Raw genomic sequence first — 14,531 nt, 5'->3', positions numbered from 1 at the left:
GTGAACTTGCTTACTCTCACCTGGATGTGGCACGGCATATAACTTATCCTGGAAGAAGGGCATTGCTGTAATGACACCATTTACATAGGAGGGGCTCATGAGCTCCACCCCTTTGAAAGTTCCTGATTGGGCACTCAGGTGATAAAGGCGTGGGGTAAAATTAAATTTACCAGGATCTAACAGGAATAAAACACATCTCTTGTGAAAAAAGGTTACAAATGTTCATTGTATGATGAAAAGTAACAACTTGTGATTTATCATAGTACGTTATACATCACACCTTGTAGCATGCAGTCATATGACTTCCTGTCTTGTGGTCCAATAGCATTCCAGAAATCTGCTGGTTCTTTCCCCTCCTCCACTTCCTGGACATTCATAAAGGTCCCAGTTCTCAGACTCAGCTCAGGTGGGCACCTAATCATCACATTAATCACATAAAATCACGCACAATCTGGCACTGTGCATCTATGGGCTAACATGATACTTTTTACAGCATTCTAAAGGTGTTGCTCACATTTGTGTGAGGCGCTGGACCGTATGCTTGGCCACTTGACGTGCTTTACTGTGGGCTTTGCAGCCATGCCATAGGTAAATTGCCCCCTGCTGGCTGTTCAACAAGATCAGTGAGCCACGAGACCTCAGACTTGAGCAAGAGCATTGTACCTCTAACAGACTGCCCTCCACTGGGAGGTCACCCCTCACGCAGAACAGACGCCAGCCTCCTGAAACACAAATCAAACATATGACGTCAGATGTATTTAGTGTGGACCCACTGTGGGGGAGAGGATTAGATATTTCAATGTCCAGACCTGTGTCTCTGCTTTGTTGTTGTCTATAAACAACCATTCCTCCCTGGAACAACTGCAGAAAACAGGGCGGCTCTTCCCCTTCTGTTACAAACACCTGAGAACTACACTGATTGGTCAGTGCTGGTGACAGGTCCCGCCCACTGATACTGGAGTGCCGCCTCTTCCAGATGAAAAGAGCAGATCGTTCCTGACCTATTGCCATTTGATCCCCTATAAAATAGTAAAAAACAAAATTGACTAAAAATTAACATCAAATTACGGTTGAACCACTGATGTCACATGGACTATTTTATTGATGTCCTTTTGTAGGCCTTGGACGTGTCAGTTGCATTGCTGTCTATGCAGGGTTTAGAAAGCTCTCGTATTTCATCAAAAATATCTTAGTTTGTGTTCTTACAGGTTTGGAACAACATGAGTAATTAATCACAAAATTTTCATTTTTGGGTGAACTATCCCTTTAAAGTTTTAACAAATAAATAATATTTCTCTTGATTATACATACACCTGTTTGGAATCACTGCCATAACATTCAGGTAAAATGTCTTACCCACACATTTACTCACCTAAGGCTGTGAGGCTGTACGTCCAGCGTACAGCATATGTGCTGCCTTCATTGAACTGTCCCAAACTCTCTGGGTCAACCTCACACTCCGCATCCTCTGAAATAAGCCACGTTTTCACTGCAAGAGTGCATAACTCTGCCTGCCGTCCATCACTCAGAGTGACCGTGTCCCGCCCCCTTCGTACATCCACACCATCCAGAACAATCTGCGACACCCCTGAGAGACAGACTCCCCCGAAGAGAGCTCTGGCATCACATGACCACTGCTCAGCTGACACTGGCTGGGGAGATGACTTGAGTGAGGGAGTCTAAAGAAAAGACAGAAGACATTACTGAGCTAAAAAGAGAGAATATAAAATTATTTAAAGTGAAAAATGATCAGTGTATATACAGTTGAGGTCAAAAGTTTACATACACCTTGCAAAATCTGCAAAGTGTTAATAATTTTACCAAAATAAGAGGGATCATACAAAATGCATGTTATTTTTTTAGTACTGACCTGAATAGGACATTTCACATAAAAGATGTTTATATATAGTCCATAAGAGAAAAAAAAATTGAATTTATAGAAATGATCCCGTTCAAAAGTTTACATAAGGTTGATTCTTAATACTGTATTGTTACCTGAATGATCCACAGCTGTGTTTTTTGTTTGTTTTTTAGTGATAGTTGTTCGTGAGTCCCTTGTTTGTTAAACTGCAGTTAAACTGTCTGCTGTTCTTCAGAAAAATTCTTTGGGTCCCACAAATTCTTTGGTTTTTCAGCATTTTCGTGTATTTGAACCCTTTCCAACAATGACTGTATGATTTTGAGATCCATCTTTTCACTCTAAGGACAACTGGGGGACTCATATGCAACTATTACAGAAGGTTCAAATGCTCACTGTTGCTCCAGAAGGAAACATGATGCATTAAGAGCCGGGGGGTGTAAACTTTTGAACAAAATGAGGATGTGTACATTTTTTTTTTTATTTTGCCTAATTTTTTTTCATTTAGTACTGCCCTTCAGAAGCTACAGAAGATACTTACATGTTTCCCAGAAGTCAAAATAAGTTAAATTTACCCTGATCTTCAAATTTAAAAAGTTTTCACCCCTGGCTCTTAGGGCATCGTTTTTTCTTCTGAAGCATCAGTGAGTGTTTAAACCTTCTGTAATAGTTGCAAATAGTTGCACAAACACAAGAGGCGAGATTTATTGCATGAGCCAATCAGAGCCGAACATAACTAGTCATATCCAATCAAACTGTGATGAAGGCATGGCCTCCTGACACGTGACTTTCCCCTATTCATTCTCAATTACCCCCACCAAACTGAGCGCACTCTTTAGGGGGTTGTTAAAACTCAGTGGGGCTCCCACTATAACTTTAAGTATTTTCAATACTTGCAATACTTTGTAATATTGGCATTGTTTTATTTTTGTACTATTTTTATTGTTTTTTTTTCTCAAGCAATATTCTGAGGAGGCACTGCCTCCTTTGCCTCCTTGGAAGAAATGCCCCTAATATATATAAACGAAACAGTTTCAACTAACTAATGGAATTCATCAGTGTAAAAGAGAAAGAGGTGTCTCCTTACCTTCACCTCCTCTTGTATGGATGAAGAGATGTGATTTCTGTTCACTTTGGTCTGCTCAAAAGAGTTAGCAAACTTCTCTTTGAACAGTATTGTTTCATTTTGGTCAAACACACGGCCAAAAAGTGCCCAGTCTGGTCGTCCAATACCCTGCCTGAACACACAAATAAGCACATTGGCTTGTGATTACAAGTAATAGGTTATGCAGTAGGTTATACCACTGACTGCTTTCATCTTAAAATTAAGTTTTAACTGAGTAGTACAAAAAATATAATAGCATTATTTTAATATTGTTTTTCATAATTTATACATGTATACAAACATATGGAGTTTATGCATTTTTCGTAAATGGATAGTTCACCCAAAAATAAAAAAGTTCTGTCATTAATTACTGACCCTCATGTCATTCCAAACCCGTAAGACCTTCATTCATCTTTAGAACACAAATTAACATATTTTTAATGAAATCCAAGAGCTCTCTGTCCCTGCATAGACACCAATGCAACTGAAACTTTTATGGACCAGAAAATGAGTAAGGACATTGTTAAAATAGTCCATGTGACATCAGTGGTTCTATTGTAATCTTATGAAGCTATGAGAATATGCACAAAGAAAACAAAAATAACAACTTTATTCAACAATTTCTTATCTTTCGTGTCTTCACTGTGCATTCACAACAGTACCACAATGCATGCGTGTGATGCTGCTGATGCAGGAAAGTGAACGTGTCAGTTGCATTACTGTCTATACAGGGTCAGAAAGCTCTCAGATTTCATCAAAAATATCTTAATTTGTGTTCCAAAGATGAACGAAGGTCTTACGGGTTAGGAACAAAATGAGGGTGAGTAATTAATGACAGATTTTTCATTTTTGGGTGAATTATCTCTTTAAATGCTGCTGTCAAGGGACAAAACAAATACTGAAACAAATTTATTTACTAAAATAAAGGCAAAACAGAAGAATTTTCGCTAGTAGCTAACTATATGAAAATCTAGTCCGTGAATATAGTGAACCTACTTGTTAATATGGGCACTGCCACCAGAGGGATCCAGAGGGTTGATCCTGCAGTTGCTGTAGTCATACGCTCCGTCCCAAACCTGCTGAGCCAGCTGAAGGGCCAGTTTCCTCTCGCTGGGGCCGACGTCTTTCCCGTGCCACAAATAGAGCTCGCTGCCAAAGTCAAACAGCAGAGTCTGAAATGGAAGACGTACTGTCATTATTACATTTCACTAAACACCTTAAATGTAGTTTCATCGTGTAATCACAAAACAACTGCATATAAAGTACATGTAAACAGTATGGTGACAAGGACCTGAGAGGAGCTGAGAAGGCTGAGGTCTGGTACGACAGCCCAGCCCTGCTCATGAGGACTGAGTCTGTCCCCCTGCAGCCTATAAATACAGTTTGACTCTGATATGGCTCTCTCATAGTGCTCATCATCATCGGCACTGTCTGGACCTGCAGAGAGAAAAACACACATACACAAACAAACAAATGTAATTTGAGCAGATTTGAGAAATTAAAGTGTTTAAGATAGGAAACCTGTTATGTCTCTTGCCTTTATACTGGGTCTGTCCGCCGAGAAGGTTCCAGAACTCTGCTGCCTCCAGGCTGTCTGTATTTACACCTTCATCCAGGTGAACAACACCTGTTGCTTGACAACCCAGATCCCTCTGGGTCACAACCACCGAGGCAATTTCAGACGCCTGGAACAAACCATTAGTCAACATCCAGGAACTAAAACTCCTTCCTGATTATCTCATAGAAATATACTGTTGAAGATGCAAAAATTACTGTAATGGCTTAAATAGGAATGATGTACCTTTTCTCTCTCAATGGTGTTGGAGAGCTTGCCAGTCCAGAGGAAGCAGTTTGAAGGTGTGACCAGCAAAAAGCAGTCACCACTGTTAAGGGAGCGTGATACCGGCTCTACCAACCGCACCTGCACCTGCCTCCACCCTGGATGAACAGAAACATTCACAGGCTACATTATCTACATTACTCTTGTATGAAACTCAGAGAAACTTATGGGATATCCAAATATGAAAACCTGAGAAATCAAGTGTGCGTCCATGCCTAATGCAAACAATGTAGAATTTTACAATATATATAGACTTTTTTCCTGAGTAAACAATGAGCGCCACCATTACGAATTCTAATTTCCAATTGGATGCTCTTCTGTTCCGGTCTCCATAGGAACCCATTCAAATAGGGCCCATCTGTTTTTAATGTACCTAACGTCGGCAGCTTTGTATCATCTACACACTAATTAAACTTTGAAAAGTGAGGCACTGACAAATGCCGGTCATTGCTACATTAGATTATCAGCTTGGAATATACGCTAATTTGGCTAGAAACACTGAAGACTGGAAATGCAAAGCATCCTTCCGGTGAAGAGTCAGACGTGACTTCTGCGTTCAGCAGAATGTCTATACTACCACTTAAAGGTCTGCGGGTTTTAAATTAAGTTGGCTTGAGAAAATCTAACTCCTCCTACAGCTTTAAAGCTACAACCACCAAACTCAGGTCAGACCTCAGACTGGTCTGATCTGGTGTGCTATTTCTTTTCCCACTGATTTGTTTTCATAAACCAGACTATCAAGACCACCAAAAATCCCATGGATTTTCATTGAGGGGGTGAAAACTTTTGTACAATGAGACTTATGGAGTATTTCAGCAAAGCTTAACCCCCTAAATAAAAAACCAGTCTAAAACCAGCCTAAGCTGGTCGGCTGGTCTCCCAGGCTGGTTTTAAAGTGGTTTTTGTCCACCTTTTAGCTGCTAAGGCTGGTCTCAGCTGGTAAAGATGGAAGACCTGCTAAAAGACCATCCAAGTTAAACCGGATATTTTCATCTTAAATCAGCTGAGACTAGACAAAAACAAGGCTGGTTTTACACGTTTTTTTCTGTTTTAGCTAAATGAGTTGGTTTTAGCGTTTTATTTAACAGTTTTTTATTATTATTTTTTATTTTACTGGATCAACTGTTTTTAGCTGGCTGTTTTTGTTGATGTTGTTGTTAAATCAGCTTGTTTTAGATGTTTAGCTGTTTTTGCTAAATTGTTTGGTTTTAGCTTTTTTAACTAAATCAGCTAGTTTTAGATGTTTTTTTTTTTGTTTTGTATTGTTTTGTTTTTTTGCTAAATCAGCAAGTTTTAGCTGGTTGTAAACGTTTTTGTGCTAAATCAGCTGGTTTTAAGCTTTTTTTATGAAATCAGCTGGTTTTAGCTGGTTTTTAGCTGCCCTTAAAAAATTAACCATGGTTGTATTATAGTAAAAGTGTAGTAACCACGCATTGATTACCATTTATATAACCATAATTTTACTACAAAAGACCATGGTTAAACTATGGTTAGTGTAGCAAAACAATGGTTAATTTGTGGTTACCATGGTTTAATTAAAGTAAACCATGTTTTTTTTTTTTGTTTTGTTTTTTTTTGTTGTTGTTGTAGTAAAACCATGGTTAATTTTATGTGTTATGTTAAATCATGTTAAAACATGCTAGCAACCTGCTAATCATGTTAGAAACATGCAAGTTATGTTAGAAACATGCTAGCAACATGTTAAATCATGCTAGCAATACTATCAACATCTATCAAATCTATCTAAACTTCAAACTTCAAGCTTTTACAACTGCTTCAAACTTTCAGGCTAGGCTTTCTCAAGCCAACTTCAAAGTTTGTTCTCAAACTTTACTCATCTAGTTATGCTTTTATTCAGCAGGATAAAAGAAGAACATTAGATATATATTAGATACACTATCATACCTTTAACCTGGATGAGCATGAGTTTGTTGTATGGCACTGTGGGTCTGCTCTCTTTTCCAGAGGAAGAGACATCAGCTGAGGTGCAGTTAGAATTTTTCAGAGCTTGAGTAATAAAGTGATTAAAAAATATATAGTAATTATGACTGAAATAAATATGATGATGCTAAATATGTTTAATGCTGCTGACAAGTTGACAAGTCTAGACTAATTCAGAAAGTTACAAATTTTCATTTTAAACCTGTATTATTCTCTATTTCACTGTTTTCTTCAGAATGCATGAAATCCTGCTGGATATCCTCTCGAGCGGCAAGAGCACGTAATGGATTCCTCGAACCCTGGGTCCTACGGGACGGCCGAACTGAACGCCTGTGCTCAGCTACAGCTGAGCTCAAACTAAACACAAACAGAGCATTAACCTATATCTTACGCACTGAGAAATCCTTCACAGATATGCATGTACAGATGCTGGCTTTTACATTGGTGTGTTGGTCTGACAGAGTGTACTCAAGTCCGGCTCTGTGTCTCCTCCTTCAGTCGGACACGCTGGTGGTGAAGAGGGTTCAGAAGTCATCTCAGCACCAAACATCTGACTTTCTTGGACTTCACTGGAGCAAATGGTTTGTGTTTCTGTAAAGATGAGTTTGGGAGAGTCGTCCTCCTCACAGCTTGCCTGAAAAAACAGACAAACTGAATTAGCTGATATTCTAATATATTCTAATATCCATTATTATAGTTCAAAAGTTTGGGGATGGTAAGATTTTTGGAAGATTTTTGTTTTGGAAGTAAGTCTCATCAAGACATATTTGAACAATATATGCACAATATATGCAAATATATTTGAACAAATATACAATAAAATATTCCTGTCATGGCAATGCTACATTTTCAGCATCATTACTCCAGTCTTCAGTGTCACATGATCCTTCTGATATGCTGTTTTGATGCTAAAGAAACATGTCTTATATTGAATATAAAGTTCCAATGAACAGTAGGAATTCTAGAAATATAATTATTTGTAATAATGTGATGTAGAAGTCTTTATTTTCACTTATGACCAATTTAAAGCATCCTTGCTGAATAAAAGTATTCATTTCTTTTTTAAAAAGTCTGACTGACCCCAAACTTTTAAACAATAGTGTCTATGTATCTTAAAAATACCTTGACTTTCCCCATCACCTGTGGTTGTGTCTGAGTGGTTGTGGAAACCTCCTGAGCTTCATAAGAAAGACTCCTCTAGAGAGGGAGAGAGAAAGAAGAACAAAAGAGTATAATAATAGCAATAAACAAAAGCTAAATCAAATCAATGACATGCCATTATAGTTAAATGTTAAAAATGTTTTGCTCAAACATTCTGTGGACCTTAATATGACAAGGCAGCCAAAAAAATAAAAGCCCATTCACAACACACTATCCAATAAAACAAAAAGCACATGCTTAGACTAATAGCAGGTCGTAAACACATCCATATTATGAAAATTTAACGTGAACATTCTCACCTCATTAAAAAACATCACATATTGAGGTGCAGAGTTTGAACGAGAGTATACAGAGGAAAACACAGGATCCTGAGATGAGAGGAGAGGAGAGGAGAGGAGAGGAGAGGAGAGGAGAGGAGAGGAGAGGAGAGGAGAGGAGAGGAGAGGTTAATGAAATTACATTCACTTCCATTCACATACAAAAATATAAAGAAACGATGGATAATGAAGGTCACTTTTTTACACATAAAGTAATAAGCAATGGTACATAATTTAGTCAGTTAAGGTAATTAAAACACTTCCAAACAAACCTGTGAAAACACAACATTCTTACCCAATATTGAGTTTCGGGATTAGACTCAGCTGTACTGACAGTCTCATCCTACAGGGAGCAGTGTGGAAACCAGAGAGGAGGAAAACATGAGGAAACATTAGCATGACACCTGTGATTGTACATTTGACCACAAACACACATGCTCATGCATTTATTTCTCACAAAAATATGAATAAACCGACTAGTTAATAGAACCTATTTAAATTTGCTTATACTTTAGCTCACTGCAAAAACACAATGAAATGAGCATCTACTGTTTTAGTTCACAAACCTGTGGTGCACTGCTTAGACTGACATTGCATTTTTCCTTAGCACTTTGCTTCTCTTCTTCTTTCTCAGTTCCTCTTGAGTCTGTCAGCCTGTGGAAAAGATTTTCTCATTTAACAGGGTCAAAAAAAAAAAAAAATTTTGTCAAAAAAAAAAAAACTTTAAACAAACCTTTTAAAGACAGAAGTAAGTATTTTATGTAAATGCCTAATTAATATGTTAAATTAAATAATAAATAATAATATGACTACAAATATAAATTGCAATATGAAGCAGCATAACAGACTGTTTTTGTAATGCATAAAAAGAGTCTGGAATACGCTGACACCAGAAGCCTTGCAAATGGCTCACACTTACATTAAAAATAAGCTGGATAGCTTTCATCAGATTGCATAATCCTCACACTATGTAGTTTAAAAGCAGCACATCAACTATTTTTATAGTGAAGACACAAATCAGGAAGTGAGGCTGTATTTTTGCACACTTCAAGGTACTTGGTTTGCTGTACAGGAGCACTTTGGTGACAGTGCCACCTACTTATAAAAATCACACAAAAAGGAACAAAAACTTTAGAACTTTAAAATAACTTTTGGTTTAAACTCACAATTCTTCCTTTACTCAGAAAAATCCTGTCTGTTTTAAAGATTTACACATTCCATCTATATGAGAAACCTCCATCAGCTTCCAACTGAGAGATCTGTGATTCTGTACATAAAATGAATTCTGAATACAAGTGATAAATTCAATCAAAGTTAATTAAATGTATGACGTTTGATACCAAGGATTCCAAACAGCAAGTGAGGCTGTATCTTGGTAATACTGTGAAATAAAACTTGGTACCAACATGTGCAAAGGATGTGCAAAGTTTCAAGTCAGCAGCATCTACTGATCTGCATCTGTTTGTACATTTTTGAATCAATATTGTTTAATGAAATGTCTGTAACATACTTTCATTAAAATTCCTCAACCATTTTTACCTTGTCAAAAACAGCTCTGTTCACAGCAACCCGTTTAGGTGCATGTTTCTTTAAATGATAATGAGTTACTTTTCACTGCACCCCTCTTTTCTGTTTCTTGTGTATTCAGTGGTGCATTAACATCTAAAACAAAACTAATCCACTTCCTCAGTGACTCTGATGTCAGGAGAAAATGAAGACTCTTATGTTCATTTTCACATCCAACTACAAAACACCTGCATTGCTTACAAGACATCGCTGTCGCTACAGCTGCTCAAGTACGGAGAAAATGGCGGGCAGCATACAACTGGCTGAGAGCAGAAATATGCTAAATATGCTGGGGCCTGACCAGTATAACATCATATTGCGCAAAAAATCAAAACAACGTGATAATTGAGTCTTTAGTTTTTTGAGGATTCAAAAAAAAGATTTTTATCATTATCCCCTTTAAACCAATTAATGCAGTTTTCCTGTAAATCTTAATGACCACAAACTTTCGAACAGTAGTGTATATCTGACACAAAGAGTGAAAAATTGAAGGCAAGAGAACCTGTCACTGATGTCTGATTCTCTGCTCTGTTCTGTGATCTGTATGTCTTCTGATAGAGATGGCTGTTCCTCAGGCTTTGGAGCAGATCTTCGTGTCCTTCCAGAAGATATAGAGGCTTCCTTCCTTGCCCTCTGCCTCCAGGGAGCGCTAGAAAGAGGAGCCGGTTCCACAGGTGTGACATGGCTCTCCTCTATCACCTCTTTCTCTTTCCTCTCCCTCCCATTCTGCTCCAGGCTGTGTCCGTTCAGGTTATCCCTATCTCTGCTTTCACTCCTCCACACCACTCCCTCCGAAGAGCTCTTTTTTAAGATGCCTTTAATCGGCACTGCATTCTGGGAGTTGCTGTTCGATGCAGTTTTCAGATTGGGTGATGAGCTGAGTTCGGAGGAGGAACCCCAATCCTGTGAAGAGCTCAGCCCAGAGAGACGCACTTCACTGGGCTTCAGATTGATGGACTCAGCCTGCTGTCGGTCAGAGAGTTGAGGTGCCAGATGAAAACGAGGAAGCTGAACAGGCCCCTTCTGAAGCTAAAAGTAGAAGAAAGATTGTAAACTTCTCAAAAAGAACCAAAACAAATTCCCTGTCTACATACAGTTGAGGTCAAAAGTTTACATAGACCTTGCAGAATCTACAAAATGTTAATTATTTTACCAAAATAAGAGGGATAATACAAAATGCATGATATTTTTTTATTTAGTACTGACTGGCATAATATATTTCACATAAAATACGTTTACATATAGTTCACAAGAGAAAGTAATATTTAAATCTTAAAAAATCAATACAATTCAAAAGTTTAAATACACTTGATTCTTAATACTGTGTTGTGTTACCTGAATGATCCACAGCTGTGTTTTGTTTTTTTTATTTAATGATAGTTGTTCATGAGTTCCTTGTTTGTCCTGAACAGTTAAACTGCCTGCTGTTTATCAGAAAAATCTCTGAAATCTCTATGGACTCATATGCAACTGTTACAGGAGATTCAAACACTCACTGATGCATTAAGAGAACTTTTGGAATTTAAAGATCAGGGTAAATTTAACTTAACTTAACTTTAAGTATCTTCTGTAGCTTCTGAAAAGCACTTCTAAATGAAAAAATATGATATTTAGGCAAAATATGAAAAATGTACACATCTTCATTCTGTTCAAAAGTTTACACCCTACAGCTCTTAATGCATCGCTTTTTCTTCTGCAGCATCAGTGAGCATTTGAACCTTCTGTAATAGTTGCATATGAGTCTTGGCATTTTGTTCAAAATGTTGCATTTTCATTAAAACTACCAACATTCAAGTGTTGACATATTGCATTTTAGGTATTCACACATGCAAAATATTCTGGGGGCCAAAGGATTTTTGTGTTTATCAAAAATGCTAAAAGTAACTAGAAACACTGGGGCGGGGGGGAAGAGTTAAAATAATAAGTTTGTATGTTTTTGTTTTTTGCTGTGATGGCTATGCTGGTCCACCAGCTGAACATGCACCAACCAGCATGGAAATCTGAACCTTTATCAGGGTTACTACATCTAAAGCTCTTGAAACACACACTGATTTGTTCACCATACACGCTGAATAGACAGATTTAACAGTTGCTCCACAAGTGGCAAAAGGAGATGACTCCTAGTAAATCAAAGACATGCAGACATGTACAGCATATTTATGCACACCAAATATACTTACCAAATTGACTTCATCCACAGTGATGGGCTGCGTGCGGTAACGTGCACCCTTCTGTCTGCGTCTCTCAGAGGCTTCTAGAGGGCTGCCGTCTCTCGCAGGACTCCCCGCAGCACCCAATATGGGCTGAGACAGTTTGTTGAAGAGAGCCAGTTTCTCACTCATCGACAGTTTAGTCCCAGCATCATCCACCACCTCAGGCTCAGCCTCACCTGCCTCACCTGCATGAGGACTAAACAAGGAACAATAGAAGTTAATGTGCTGTTCATCTGTTCCCAAATGTGCTGATTGTTTTTATCTCTCAGAATTACTTTTTCAAAGAATAGTTCACCCAAAAATGAAAAATGTTTCATTAATTACTCAATTACCCTCAATCCTGTAAGTTCTTCATTCATCTTCAGAACACAAATTAAGATATTTTTGATGAAATCCAAGAGCTCTCTGACCCTGCAACTACCACATTCAAGGCATTAAATTAAGGTTGAACCACTGATGTCACATGGACTATTTTAATGATCTCCTTACTACCTTTCTGGGCCTTGAACGTGTCAGTTGCGTTGCTGTCTATGCAGGTTCAGAAAGTGCTTGGATTTCATCAAAAACATCTTAATTTGTGTTCTGGAGATAAACGAAGGACTTACGGGTTTGGAACAACATGAGGGTGAGTAATTAATGACAGAATGTTCATTTTTGGGTGAACTATCTCTTTAAAGTAATGAGAAATGATTGTATTGATTTAGAGAAGCCCTGCCTACCTCGCTGCCATCATTGTTTCCTCAAAGGTGATTGGCTGAGTGAGTGCCCGAGGGTCGTTGTTACGGCGAACTCTGCGCTCATGGAAACTATTACTGGTGCGAGGTTTGAGGAACGAAGAAGCCTCAGGTGAAGCTGTCTTCTCCAACTCCTGATAGCAGAACAACAATAAAATCAAAATGTTCGTACTATTGTTTTCCTTAAAATGAATGTGAATGGTAACCAAGGGCCATCAAACTCAAATAATGACCATACAAGTGATTTCAGTTTTCAGCTGTTACATTCATCTTGGCATACACTCTAATACACTCCGTCTTTAGTCTCTGCTTACAATTTGTGACCCTGGACCACAAAACCAGTCATAAGGGTCAATATTTTCGAAATTGAGACTTATACATCATCTGAAAGCTGAATAAATAAGCTTTCCATTGATGTATGGCTATGATAGAACAATATTTGGCTGAGATACAACTATTTGAAAATCTGGAATCTGAGGGTGCAAAAAAATCAAAATACTGAGAAAAGCTGTCTTTAAAGTCACCTTTAAAGCTGTCCAAATTAAGTTCTTAACAATGCATATTACTAATCAAAAAATAAGTTTTGATATATTTACAGTAGGAATTTTACAAAATATCTTCATGGAACATGATCTTTACTTTATTTCCTAATAATTTTTGGCATAAAAGAAAAATCAATAATTCTGACCCATACAATGTATTTTTGGCTATTGCTACAAATATTCCCCAGCGACTTAAGACTGGTTTTGTGCTCCAGGGTCACATTTACTATCATTGTACATGAAACACTTTTGTGAAAATCTGCTGTGTTCCACAGAAGAATGAATATCATTAATGAATATCATTAATATGAATAATGAATAAGAATGACCACTGTTAGGTGAACAATTCCTGTAATTTCTGCACAGAAAATAAAACTGCAATGCAATTTTTAATGTCTCTGGTGAAGTGGGTCAATGGCAGATGAATAAAATAGAGCCTGGGTTGGCACTCTGGGTAAGGAAGTCACAGTAACCAATGAAACCCAGTGGGTCATGCTGTAACCAAACACTCCAGGTGTCTTATTACCACCTACGACCCAAAGACAGACAAAGCGAAAGAACAGAGAAGAAAAAACATACTTGAGCAGAAACACAAAGAGAGCACTCCAAAATAACAAATACCTAAAGAATTAAATCACAGTGCATTCAAAACAAATCTTTTAATGTTTCCTAGAAGCTGTTTTTCACAATTCATAAACAAACTCTGTACATCTTTGTATGTGAGTATATGTTCTGAGTGTGTAATTTCTGAAAATATTAGACAACAGTACATGTCTGACAAAACAGAAAGGTCATAAAAGTACTAAATACTAAAACATCAAAAGTTTTATTTCATGGTAATGGATAAGTATAGTCTACATTATATATAATTAGCTTCTATTAAGAACAGTAAATTGGGAAGTCCCCACATGGGTAAATATATACAAGGTGTGCGTGTGTGTGTGTGTGTGTGTGTGTGTGTGTGAGTGTATTCCATCCATGGCAATGACCTTTTTCTTTTCAGCCTGCAGCAGTTGCTAAAGAGATATGGTGGGCTCTTGTTTCACCTACTTTAAACAGAGACATCTTGGCAGCTACACTCATCTTGGCTCTGTCATCTGTCTTTACATCCACTGCAAGAAAAACAGCAAGCACACCATTACATTTAGAAAAGATTCACACACATATATATCTACTGTAACTGATGACATACCATAACTACTACTCTTTTTCAGAGTTAAGTGATTCATAATGAATTAACTGTAACTCAGTCCC

General features: G+C 37.7%; 1 protein-coding gene across 6 annotated transcripts in view; it reads right to left on the bottom strand.

The window, feature by feature from the left end:
- The window catches only part of svilc (supervillin c), a 35,129-nt gene that overhangs the window by 4,621 nt on the left and 15,977 nt on the right, over positions 1-14,531 (bottom strand). For all 6 annotated transcript variants that reach the window (XM_051106146.1, XM_051106147.1, XM_051106148.1 and 3 more), the window contains 21 exons: positions 14,328-14,389; positions 12,721-12,869; positions 11,969-12,197; positions 10,291-10,817; positions 8,789-8,876; positions 8,518-8,565; positions 8,205-8,273; positions 7,867-7,941; positions 7,185-7,378; positions 6,947-7,101; positions 6,709-6,810; positions 4,765-4,901; positions 4,501-4,648; positions 4,255-4,400; positions 3,960-4,135; positions 2,946-3,096; positions 1,373-1,679; positions 810-1,019; positions 515-722; positions 281-414; positions 21-176 (listed from right to left, as the gene is read on the bottom strand). In XM_051106146.1, the coding sequence (XP_050962103.1) occupies positions 21-176; positions 281-414; positions 515-722; positions 810-1,019; positions 1,373-1,679; positions 2,946-3,096; positions 3,960-4,135; positions 4,255-4,400; positions 4,501-4,648; positions 4,765-4,901; positions 6,709-6,810; positions 6,947-7,101; positions 7,185-7,378; positions 7,867-7,941; positions 8,205-8,273; positions 8,518-8,565; positions 8,789-8,876; positions 10,291-10,817; positions 11,969-12,197; positions 12,721-12,869; positions 14,328-14,389 (3,471 nt within the window). The remainder of the gene's footprint in view (positions 1-20; positions 177-280; positions 415-514; positions 723-809; positions 1,020-1,372; positions 1,680-2,945; positions 3,097-3,959; positions 4,136-4,254; positions 4,401-4,500; positions 4,649-4,764; positions 4,902-6,708; positions 6,811-6,946; positions 7,102-7,184; positions 7,379-7,866; positions 7,942-8,204; positions 8,274-8,517; positions 8,566-8,788; positions 8,877-10,290; positions 10,818-11,968; positions 12,198-12,720; positions 12,870-14,327; positions 14,390-14,531) is intronic.

Source organism: Labeo rohita, chromosome 3 (assembly GCF_022985175.1).
Source record: "Labeo rohita strain BAU-BD-2019 chromosome 3, IGBB_LRoh.1.0, whole genome shotgun sequence".
In the NCBI taxonomy this organism is placed as follows: domain Eukaryota; kingdom Metazoa; phylum Chordata; class Actinopteri; order Cypriniformes; family Cyprinidae; genus Labeo; species Labeo rohita.
This window is presented reverse-complemented; position numbering and strand designations above follow the sequence as displayed.